This window comes from Papaver somniferum, chromosome 2 (assembly GCF_003573695.1).
Source record: "Papaver somniferum cultivar HN1 chromosome 2, ASM357369v1, whole genome shotgun sequence".
NCBI classification, from domain to species: domain Eukaryota; kingdom Viridiplantae; phylum Streptophyta; class Magnoliopsida; order Ranunculales; family Papaveraceae; genus Papaver; species Papaver somniferum.
This window is the reverse complement of record NC_039359.1, coordinates 74,444,902-74,457,143: the sequence shown is the minus strand read 5'-3', so window position 1 is coordinate 74,457,143 and position 12,242 is coordinate 74,444,902. Positions and strand designations below refer to the sequence as shown.

Sequence of the window (12,242 nt, the reverse complement as noted above, 5' to 3'; positions counted from 1 at the left end):
CTACAGCTTGGTGCACCGGCTAATCCGGGCATACCCACACACACACAATACCATGTTCTATTTATACCCAAAATTAGGGTTCTTAACAGTTTCCCCCAAAATTCCCAAATTAGGGTTTACATTGAAAATTAAAATTAAAGCTCACCCGTCTCTGCTTTTGTTGTCTCCCCCTCGACCCATGTCTTGTCTTCCTTCTCTGCTACTCCTCCTGCTCCAATTGTCTCTTACATCTTCTCTGCTACAAACCCTAGTTCTCTCTTTCTTGGTTGTAGTGTCTTTTGGTCGGGGAAGAAGGAGAAATTTGGGAAGAAGAGGAGAAGTCGATGGTTTTGGGAGAAGATATTTGGGTCTAGGGTGTTGAGCGGTTGTATCAAAATTTGATGATCGGTGATGAAAAGCGTAGGATGAAAAGGTGATGGAGTGATCCAACGGCGCGATGGAATGGATGTGGAGAGACCGTTGGATGATGAGATACATCAAAATTGACGGCGAAGATCAGGGTTAGGTGCTATGATGTTAGACAGGGACTTCAGAGTTCGATGTACTCTGATGAAGCGACCGTTGGATGATGGAATGGATCCAATCTGATGGCTAAAGAGAGAAGCGGGTTTGGGCTTGGATTTTAGGATATGGAAATGGGTTTGAGTTTGGGAAATGGGTTTGGGATTGGACAATTCTGAGCCCACTTCTTCTTTAAGAACAAATTCTTCCTTGTTAAGCCCATTTTTATCCTTGAGTCTTCCATACCACAATCTCCACTTCTTTTCCGCTAGAGTTTCCGTCGGCTTTCTCCCGTGTCTTTGCTCTTTTCTCTCCGCAACTCATCCAAGTCTTTATTTGGTACTTAAAAATGCAAAATTAATTGAGAAAAGTATTTATTCTTGAAAACAACGAAAACACAGAATATGGGATAAAATGGAGCGTTAGTGCAAAAATGATGAGTTAAATGCCAATAAAAAGGTGCAAATATATACAATATTTGGCACTCATCAGGTGGTATGGTGTGTTGTTTCGACTAAGTTGGGATGCATCGTTGGATTGAATCAAACAGAGGACACGAGTTCTTCACGGGTTCTATATGAGTTACAGCAAGCTTGGGACGTGTACTGCTCATGTTTTAGGAAGTTTAGCTCTAAATTGGAGCACGCAGAAGGTAAATAAGGAGAGTCAGCAAAAGTTATCGCATGCAGAGAAGAAAAAAAGGAAATTATTCTCGAGAATAATTTTTCTTTACTGCCGGAATTATTTGGAGTTATGAGGATGTATTCTCGGTCATGTTTGTTATATATAGGCTTCTGGTATCACAGAGACGGACGACGGAGAGTTTGGGGAGATTATAGAGCATCACAGAGTTGGGAAAATCAAGTTCCAGAAATATTTTTCTGCTGCTGCTCATCTGAAGAACGCGAAGAACAGACCATCCAAGAAAATCGTTTTTCAACAGTGGAAACGACACACATGCGAGGGTCGAGAATCAGCGACAGTACTGTTCTATCGTTCTTTTCAGTTTGTAACACTTATAACTGTTGCAAACCCGGTTTTTAATAGTTTTTCTCCATTTCATCTTTGTAAACACCCTTTGAGCAATAAAAATGAATTTTGAGTGTGTTTCCAACATGGTGATGAGCTAATTCTCCCATAACCAAGGCAATGAGGAAGCTACTCACGCATGAATAATGGATAACTATTTGATTTTCTCTAATTTTAATTATAATTCACTCAATCACTGCTCTTGCAGAGTTTTTAAATGTTTACATAGTTTTCTTAATTACTTGTGATTCAATTTGATAGATTATACTTTGTTTAATCAATTGATAGTCTATGCTTGGGGAATACAATTAATATTTGAGAATATGTTTGATTAATTGTGAATTAAGAAATAAGGGACTTAAAAGATAATTAGATTTTTGGATTATTTGCCATAATTTATTCATGTGTGATAGTGGAATCATTGTCTTGGTTATTCCTAAGAATCTTGAATTAAGTTTTGTTTGTTTTTAAATTTCATTAAATCTAAAATCTTTGCTTTCACAAGTCTCAACGAACTTTTTACTACAACTCAATTGAAAATTACATCAATTAGCCATTAAGGAAAATATATAAATAAGGGGTGTAATTGGTATGACGAGGGTACCAAGTACACCATAATATTTTCAATATCAACCTATAAGTCTGATACCTTGTGTGATCTACTATAGACAGACACTGTCAAGAAGATAGCAACCACGAGGTATACACTTGGTATATAGTCTCTAGTTCGAAAGCGATCCTTAAACTATAGGGATCAACCCAAGTGTTTGGCATTAACGTACAATGTATTTAATTTTAATTATAACAATAATTTTAATAACGGAAAGTAAAAGTAAAGACATAACAAGATTTTTTTAATGAGGAAACCGCAAACGCAAAAAAAAAAAAAAAAAAAAAAAAAAAAAAAAAAAAAAAAAAACGTGACCTATTTCAATTTTGAATACTCTCATAATTAAGCAACGATACAAATACACTACCAACTTCGTATAGTTGATACCAAGTAAACTACTCCTAGTTTCCTAAGTATCCCTGCGCCTACAACCAATTTGTCCAACACATATCTTAAGTTGCTTCAGCCTCTCTGAAAATTTTAAGCACTCAACCCTAGCCTTTCGATCGTCTTCCAAACGGTAAAGGACTAATATGTTTGTTAACCACTCTCATATCTCAGTAAATCAATCAGAGATAATATAGTTGAGCTTGGCAAGGGCTTTTTTGTTTAAAATCAATTAAAATCCTTTATCGGGTTTTAGATCTTCCAATATCTATATTAAACAAGTTAACTGGATCGAGTCAAACAGAACTACCATACTCAGATACTAAAGAATACCACCAAATGATAGCTTGTCAACATAAATATGACTAGTCAATAATAAGTCTATCAAAAGATAAACTAGATCTAGTCGGATCCCAGTCGAGACTTTCATTCAGCATAAAAGATAGTAAAAAAATGCTTTCATTGAGAGTTGAACTGAAGACCTCCCGCTTACTAAACGGGTGCTCTAACCAACTGAGCTATGAAAGCTAGTTGGAAATGATACACATTGTTTATAAACTGAACATTATAGATTTTATGTTATTAGTCTTGGTAACATAAGATGAACCAAGACCATAAGTCTTTATATGACTCAATTTACAATACCAAATCCATGAAACTAATCGAAATGGAAGAGATCACATTTCTCTAGTAAACCTCAAGAAAATATATATATACTAAACTTCTACTTAAAAATCTTTTTAGTTATGCATTAATTGATCACACTATCGTCAACAAGATAAAAATATAAGTACATTTCGAGAGTTATTGAGCATGATTCTTGGGGTTGATATATATATATATATGGTGCTTGAGGCGATTAGAAAAGCTATCGAGAGTTGGGGAGTAATTAGGAACACTCCTGAGGAGAATCGAGAGGTTGTAGGGAGTTGTAGCAGGTGAAGAACGGATGGCTCTGAACCGTCATTCTGAAGAACACAAAGAACATACTGTTCAAGACAGTCGCTCTTTTGTAACAGTTATATTGAGTTTACAACACTTACTTTGTAATAGAGATTTTGTAATGTCTATAAAGCGTTGCAAATTCATAGTTTCATTTATTTTCTCTCTTTTTCTTCTTTGTATACACCAGTTAAGCTATGAAATACCATTTTGAGTGTGTTTTCAACATGAAGAGCTAAAACCCATCACCGGGACAATGGAGGAAGCCAAATTTCATCCTTGTGGTAAATTTAATTAATTTTTATATGACTTTTTCATTAAATTAAATTGATTTATGATTTTTTTTAATTAATTTTTATTTCATTTGATGGTTTATGCTTAGAGTTAGTTCTTTTGATATGACATGCTTAACATTTACAATTAATATTCTAAAAATCTACCTTAGGCAAAGAAGATTCAAAATTCTTATTGAATAAGTTAAAATTGTTTAGAATTGATATTAGAACCACGTGAATATGAAAATTAGTCGAATCCTGAGTCTCAGTATCTCTCAACCTCGTTATTATATTTTCATTATTTTCTAGTTTAGTTTTATAAGATAAGTCTAAAATCCAATCCTTCACAAGTCTTACCGAACCTTTATTACCACTGTAAAAATTACATCAGTTCGCCTTGTGAAATTATACTTGGAAACTCCAACGTGTTTCAGGCATATTTAATAAAGATGATGAAGAACTTCCATCTGTGGTAGGATAAGTCATAAAACATGGTTCTTCTGGAGGCAGCTGGTTAAGAATGAAGGACGTATCACGACCCATATGTCTTAACGTCGGGAAATCAAACACATAGATGTACATGTTGTGAGCAATAAATTACCAGCTTCGAAATCGTCTAGTACCATATGAGATATTGTGCTTCAGCATTATGCACTTGAGCTTTTAATTCAAACCTCTCCCATGGAAATTGTCGCAACCTATCAAAATCTGATGCGGAGACTTGCTTCTGTCTTGGGGGTTAATTGTTATTGAAAAAGTATATTATAACTGGAAAAGTAGTCTTTCTCCCAAATAACAAACACCTATGTTCATTTCCAGGTTGTATAAAACAACTCTTCGGAGTGAATGATCAAGAATAGCTTGTATCTCGGGATTTTCAGATTCAGTAAAATTGGCGTAGTGATGAACAACAACAATTTGGTGGCTCCGTGAAATTTGTTGATACCTTGAACAAAATTGGAAAGCGAGTCTTTGTTACCAGTGTCCTTTTCCCAATTACTCTTATAAAACACATCCATTATTGAAACTCTATGGGTATTGTCTTTGAGAATTGGTTTGCTAATACCACCAATACTGCAAATTAACCGATAATTTAGTATTTTGACCATTTTTGTTTTGTTCATAAAAATATTTAATTTAAAAATCATAATTTAGATATATACCTCTATGAGGCCACAAAAACCAGTGAAGTTGGCTACACATATGGGGGCTGCATCGAGGTTGTTGTACATTTCTGCTAAATTGTGGACCCCCAATCATGATATGATGCACTTTCAAGATCTTGTAACGCTTCGCGCCAACCAATATGAGAAACAGTGGTTAAGTGATGAAAGAACGTTTGACCCAATAATCATACCACAAACACTCTTTCAAGTTCCTCATATTCAGCTACATTTGTTGAGCCTTCCTTGGACCTTAGAAAATCTTCAGCGCTGAACAATGTATTCCACTTCCTTTCAACTCTTTATGATCTTCTCGTACATTTAATACCAAGAATAAGGGAAGAAGCATCTTTCATCAATCATTTGACATCCATTAGTTTTGGCTGAATGATACAGGGCTCCCATATCATTCGGAACTCCACAAATGAAATATAAATCAAGGGCGTAATTCCTGTGACAAGAATGATATCATCTAATTATTTTTTTTGTATTAATCAACAATTGCTTAAAAATAAATTTTAATTTTAGTTAAACAAAATCACCAATTTCAAAGTCCATGAAATGGATTATGTGTGTCGTAAGCCACCACCTTTCTACGAATATTCCCGTAAGCGTGCAATTGCGCTTTCTGTAATTTACATAATAAAACTGACCCAGGGATATTTATCCACTCTTTCTCGGAGGGAGAGGGTAGACCTAAGATAAACAACATTTAAGTCTTTGTATCCACCTCTCATTTTATAATATCTGGACCATTCTGGATGCCCCAACACATGACCTGGAATTAACTATGGAGCAACAACTACACTCGGCGAAGCAAACTTTGGACACGATTTTGAGTATAATTGACATTTGTAGCAGGTGCCGGTATTCTTTCGTTTTATCGATCTCTTTTTCGCTTAAAACTGTTTATGGCAACCCTCATATTGCTTAATTTATATTTATCATCGTAAATAAGAAGTAGAAAATTTTGTTTAAAGAAATTAGGAAGAAGAGAGTGGAGTGGACCGATGTGAGTGAAAATTTGTAAAAAAGTGGAGGTATTTATAGGATTTTGGACTTATAGTCATTGAGAAAAAAGCCGTTGGATTTAATTTTACCCATGACGAATCTTGTCTGCCTCCGAATCTCGGCATGGATCTTGTCCACACGCGCTTCTTCACCACCATCCATTATATTTCCCACGGTAGAAATCCACCAGTTACAGAACCTGAATTTTTGCCTCCGAGCCTGACTTTGCAAAAATAAATAAATTATGTCCAGTTCCATAGGAACTACCCTTTACTGAATTTTTGAAAGCATTTGGCGCGACGAAAACATGATCTTCGTAGAGACTTTTGTAATTTGGATTTATAATCCTAAGGTAAAGTTATTTTTCAAACCGAGTAAATCACAAAAAATGAGCTTAAGCAAAAAAAAAAAAGCTTGTAGTCAACCATGCATAGTAACTTCTCATAACATGGTTGGCATGTAATAAAATTTGGTTGGTATGTACGGATGGATAACTAAGATAATAATCAAATTATAAGATAAAATTGATATTTCCTTTGATTTTTGGAAAAGAGGTATCACTTTTTCAATTTGGCTTTGTTTTAAGCTAAAATAAAAAAAAAAATGATGGTAACTTTAGCCAGCTTTAGCCAACTAGGGATAATAGTTGTTGGATGAGCGTTTTGCTATAAAATACAACTATACAAGCTACTAGGTTTGTTTACAATGTAAAAAATGTAAAATTGGCTTTGGATTCAATCTGAGAACTAGAAGAAGTTAAAGATGATTGGGATTGAGCATCTGAAAAATGGGATTGACCGATTGAGCATTTAAAATGGCCTCCTTTACATAAATGTTGCGGCCCCAATGCCCATAAGACGAACGGGAAGTACATGATAGAATGCTTTTCAGACACATAAAACGTGATGTTCACCTGCTATAGCGGTCCAAAGTGTTTCTACCTCTCTCTGTCTTTATCCTGTGCATGTCATTTTAAGCACATCATGCCAAATTTCATGCAATTATTTTCTCCCCAACGTCACATAAAAAACGGTCATCTTGACCAACTCTCATTTGTACATCTTTTGAATTTTAAAATCCTTGCTACAACAACAACTACCAATCAATCAAATGATTATCCCCATGTGTTGGGTGAGATTCACCATCTCATTCCTGAAACAACAAAACAATCATAACCATCAATCAAAAATGGAATCTGAATTTGATGTTTTGTCAACCGTACACGTGTCAAAAGTTCACAGATGGGGGCCTTGAATGCTTTTTCACTTGAGAGTTGTCAGACAGTCTGTCCTCCAACACTAATTTGATGTTCCATAATTCCTTTCATTTGTCTATTTAAAACCCACAGATTTCTTGTTGATTTCTCAGAGTACCCAAAGCCAAGAAGAAGCAGCAGCAGCATTAGAGAAGAGAATTGTGAGATTTGGGTTTGGGTTTGAGTTTTTTTTCATTTTTTTTAGAAATGGAAATGTTGAAAGCATCATTCACAACAATGGCAATTCTGTTTTCTTTTGACTCTTGTTTTCCCTGTTATTACCAATGCTCAAGCCCCTGAACCTGCAATGGCTCCAACAAGTGATGGTATGTTAATACCCCTCCTTGAATCTTCTTTTAATTTTTCATTTTCTGGGGTTTGTTTTTCTTTGCAGATTGTTTCTCAGACATGACTAATTTCCTTTTTTGTTGTTGATTTTTGCAGGAAATGCTATTGATCAAGGAATAGCTTATGTTCTAATGCTGGCTGCTTTGGTGATCACATATTTGATTCATTAGTTAGAATTGGAGATGAGAAAAAAAAATAGATTAGATTATGAGATTTATTCCATTGTAACCTTTTTCTTTATTTTTCTTCCTTTTTTTCTGAGTTGTAAGATAAATTCTTTTTTCTCTTCTTCTTACATTGTAACCTTTTTCTTTTTCTTTCTGGAATCAATCAGATGATATTTCTTTTTCAGTTTTGCCAGTCTCTTTAACTTTTTATTTCCCCACTGTTAGAATTTAAAACTATCAAATTCTGCAAATAATCAACATTCAAGGCATTTTGTTGTTCCAGAAATTCCTATGGGACGATCAAACTCAGATGCAAGCAAAACACTAACACGGGAGATGCAAGCACCAACGTTGGCGACCATTGTTCAAACGCCCCCTTACAACTTTACCAACTTTTCCACTTCCTAACTATTAAAGAAATATTATTATATTTAATGCCTTTTTAAATTTATTATATTATATTCATAACTTTCAACTTTATCATATTTAATTAGAATTTTAATTATATTTTATTAGATGGTGGGTCCCCATTTATCAACTCCGTTCATTTTGATAAGTTTCCATAGTGGAGAAACCTGGTTGTTCATGCGCATGTTTGCATCTCAAATCCTTGAGAAATGGCGATCAAAATTGCTTATAACCCCTGCTTCAGATATTTGCACAGCACAGGCATAAGAGTATACATAATATGAAACCAGGAAAATGGTCGATCTCAGAATCAAACTCTGTCCACCATAGAGCTTCACTGATTTTTCCTAGTCTTGGATTTTGGCAGTATACTAGGAAGTAGGAACCAGTCATTATTACACCATATTTTCAAGACACCAGTAAATTGTGATGCTGGCAAAACAAATAGACAATGCAGTTGCAGTTGAAAAATGGTGGCAAATAAGCTATTATGTACTTTATTATTCAATTGATGATAATGAAATTTATACTTGCAATTAGTAATCACAGAAAAAATTGAGAAGCAAGATGAGAAATTAGATTACATGTTTAAAACGGGAGAGAGTCTGTTCTTTTTTGCTTGGATATCCAACCTATACAAATGTCTTCTTACCAGCAAATTTTGCTGCACACTACGGAAACATAAACCTGGCCAAGCAACGAGAATTCATCAACAGTAAAATGCAATGGATCTGCAAACACTAAGCAAAACAATTGGTTAGGAGGTGTAATTACAAATAAAGGGCATTACTGAAAGCAATCAAAGCAAAATCCAGGAGTTCCTTTAATAATTTAATAATTAGAACTTGTTCAATCCTAGTTAGGATAATCAAACCTAACTTCTCGAAATATATTCTTCCATACACCTAAATTATTGATTATCAGTTGCCATGACTTGTTCCTGCTGTCAGTATAAAAAGGTGTCCTTATTCTTAATCTTTTGGTATCAAACTACCATAGCACCAGAGTTTATATTGAGATAAAGGTGTGGTGAAGGCCACAGCAGAGATGGGGTCTAAAGGGAAAAGTTGTGATAACAATGAGAAACCAGTTTATTTTATTAATCATAACGTTCATAAAAAATATCGAGTAACAATTAGCACCAACCCAATTCACTGGGACGCCAACGAACAATTTTTATTTTCTTTTTTCATAAACTGCAAAAGAAACAGTAAGAGACCACTACCTGTTTAAATTGTCATCTCTTTCTCTAATGCAACCAACTCGTCTTCTTCATTGGAGTTCTTGATAAGAGGACGGTGATTTGGTTGATTTACTTGTGGGACATGGACTGGAGGTACAGGGTAAGTTGTTTCTGTATCAAGAATTTGTTCCTCCAACTCTAATTCTTCTAGTTCCTCGAGTTCAGCCTCCAATTCATCCTGCAAATAAGATGTTTCGACTCTTAAAGCTGTAAATAGGTACTGGGAAAATTGAAGATGCTATAATGAGTGGCGATATCACATACTTCATCAAAGTCAAAGCCGCCAATGGGATTTGCCAGTGCGTTTTGAATTTCTTTCATGGTTTCTGTTTGCTCATTGATCTCATCCATTGTCTTGTCGACATCGCCAATGTTACTGTAAACAAGATGACATTCCGCTTTAATTTTTATGAGGATTTAAACTTTAATTACCCAGGACAAAGTGGAAGAGAAAGACAACTATGCTGCCACTTACGTTGCTTTCTGCATAGCTTTCATAGCAGCTGCTCCAGTCCTCAATGCATCAACAGTGTCTGTTGTAGCTTTTGCACCTTCAATCAGTATCATCTGGAATCCAACCCTAAGTTAATAATGTTGAGAATTTGAAACCAATTTGGAGGATCATCAAGATTATTTTGAAGCAAATTTTGGACAATTAAGAGACTTCGTATTGCATGTTCACCTGATCCTTGAATTCGCAATTGGAAATTTCCAAGTTGCTCGACCTGCTGTTCCAACATCTTTTTCCTCTTCAGACAAGTTATAGCAGCTACAGGACAACATAGTACATGTTAAAACCAATAGCTGATTTAGCACCATGTTAAAAGATGGGCGTAAGTTATCTACCTATTTAGTTAATTACGTTCTTGTGCTTTACATAGAGGAAAATAGACATAGACCAGCCTAATTCTGCCATGCAGAACTAGCCTATTTAGTATTTAGCATAACATGGTACAAACTTACAGGGCCACGAAACTATTCAATCACGAACATCCCAGTGAGAGTAAACAAATCTTGACGTGAGAGAAATAGTTTCTCGAAACTAAAAACCAAAATGCAGAGTTGACATATATACCTTTTTTGTTCTTCGCTTTGCTAAACTCTTTAGCTTTATCCACCTCTGCAGAAACCTTCCCTAAAAGAACGTTCTCCTTCTTCTCCAACATTTCGAGCGTCTGATGTCCACATAGTACAGGTTAAAAGGTCAATAGACTATGGCTAGCAGCACAAATAATTATACGCTATGCTATAAGGGAGAGAATAAGTATCCAGCAACCAAAAACAAAAGTAATAAAGTTACAAGAAACAACGCAAGCAAACACCAGAGATAAGTTCAAAAGCATACTGATAACATATGTAATCCCTTCGATAACACACTCCCAGTGAAATTGATTAACAAACGACTTTCATGAATTTGATATAAAAAACAATCAGTAACAATGTTTCTCTATCCACTAATCAATTTTAGGCTTCTTTTGTAATTCTAAACAAACCTAGCAGTACACACTCATGTTATGAAACCGATAACAACTGGACACTGAGTAAACACAACCTAAATAAATTTCATGCCCCCAGAAATTATCAACTGTATTTAAAAGCAAAATAGATATTTCCTTGCTCCCTTTGATCCTAAAAACATCTAGAGATCACTAACAAGACTAACATTCGCTATGTACACACACAGGATCACTAGAGCCCTAGCATAAGACATAATGGATGATTCAACGAGCTTAATATTTTCAGAAATTCTTGCCCTCAATGTCACCTCAATCACAATCAATCAAAGACTGAAACCCAATACATGTATTAACACAATTGATCAAAATACACCTTACCTCCTGCAACTTATCTAACGATACTAGAGCATCTGTGTCCTGCTTAGGCTTCCCAAAAAATCTTGTAAACATCTTTGATTCTCTCTACTTTCGACAAACCCTTCACTTTTTATTCTCCTCTGATCACAAAAAGTTCATATAAATCAATAAATAGACCAAAAATCAAGATAATTAAACTTCATTATGATTAATCATTCAATCAATAACAAGAACAGACACTTTCAAATACTCACCTGTAAAACAACAATTTGGGGTTGAGCAAGAGAATTGGTTTGATGAAACGGAGATTATATATAGAGAAGAAAAAAGGGTTTCGGTAAAATTCCGGGAAGAGATCGATGGATTTATACAGAGTCCGTCCGCGTTAGACCTAGTACAAGAAGGAGAGGGACTTCTGAAAACAGGAAAATAAAAATATAAACAAAATCTTAAATATAATCCCACTGGAATTCGAAGCAGTTTCCGATACTAAGTATCGGGATGTAAGATAAGTTGAACCTGCAATGGTTCCTGCAATGGCTCCCACAAGTGATGGTATGTTAATACCCCCTGAATCTTTTTTTCATTTTTCATTCTAAAATCTGGGGTTTGTTTTTCTTTCCGATTGTTTCTCAGATGGCAAAAACAACCATGACTAATTTCCTTTTTTTTGTTGTTGATTTTTGCAGGTTCATTAGTTAGAAATAGAGATGAGGAAAATAGATTAGACTCGGATTTCATTGGAATGTTTTTTTTATTTATTTTTATTTTCCCTTTTCCTGAGTTGTAAGATAAATTCTTTTCTTTTCTTTTCTTCTATTCTTTTTAATTTCTTCCATTGTAACCTTTTTCTCTTTTCTTTCTGGAATTAATCAGATGATATTTGTTTTTCACAGTTTTGCCAGTCTCTTTAATTTTTATTTCCCCATTGTTGGAATTTAAAACAATCAAGATTCTGCAAATGGTAGTTGTAGGTACCAGTAGGTCCAAGGGTTGCTGTAATATTCAATATTCAAGGCAGTTTGTTGTGCTTGGTTGCCAAGCTCATTAGATGGGGTTTCAAGCTAATGTACTTGCCAGTTTCCTACA

The 12,242-nt window shown here is 34.9% G+C and overlaps 1 protein-coding gene and 1 non-coding gene across 2 annotated transcripts; both read right to left on the bottom strand.

The window, feature by feature from the left end:
- Nucleotides 1–2,981: 2,981 nt before the first annotated feature.
- On the bottom strand, nucleotides 2,982–3,055 carry TRNAT-AGU. The gene has a single exon. It is a non-coding gene; the product is annotated as a tRNA-Thr (tRNA).
- Nucleotides 3,056–8,567: 5,512 nt separating this feature from the next.
- Nucleotides 8,568–11,700, bottom strand: LOC113348056 (vacuolar protein sorting-associated protein 32 homolog 1-like). Its single transcript, XM_026591760.1, has 8 exons — nucleotides 11,408–11,700; nucleotides 11,175–11,293; nucleotides 10,415–10,514; nucleotides 10,027–10,108; nucleotides 9,815–9,910; nucleotides 9,604–9,715; nucleotides 9,322–9,517; nucleotides 8,568–8,827 (listed from the first exon to the last, which is right to left on the bottom strand). The coding sequence occupies exons 2-7, from the start codon at nucleotides 11,244–11,246 to the stop codon at nucleotides 9,326–9,328; spliced, it is 654 nt and encodes a 217-aa protein (XP_026447545.1). The 5' UTR covers nucleotides 11,247–11,293; nucleotides 11,408–11,700; the 3' UTR covers nucleotides 8,568–8,827; nucleotides 9,322–9,325.
- Between the last annotated feature and the right edge of the window lie 542 nt (nucleotides 11,701–12,242).

What these genes read in the sequence shown, in the direction of transcription:
- LOC113348056 (XM_026591760.1), bottom strand. Translation starts at nt 11,246, where the DNA reads ATGTTTACAAGATTTTTTGGGAAGCCTAAGCAGGACACAGATGCTCTA. An exon ending in CGTTAGATAAGTTGCAGGAG is followed by an intron (nt 10,515 to 11,174) that starts GTAAGGTGTATT and finishes TGTGGACATCAG; the next exon opens with ACGCTCGAAATGTTGGAGAA. An exon ending in TTCCAATTGCGAATTCAAGG is followed by an intron (nt 9,911 to 10,026) that starts ATCAGGTGAACA and finishes TAGGGTTGGATT; the next exon opens with CCAGATGATACTGATTGAAG.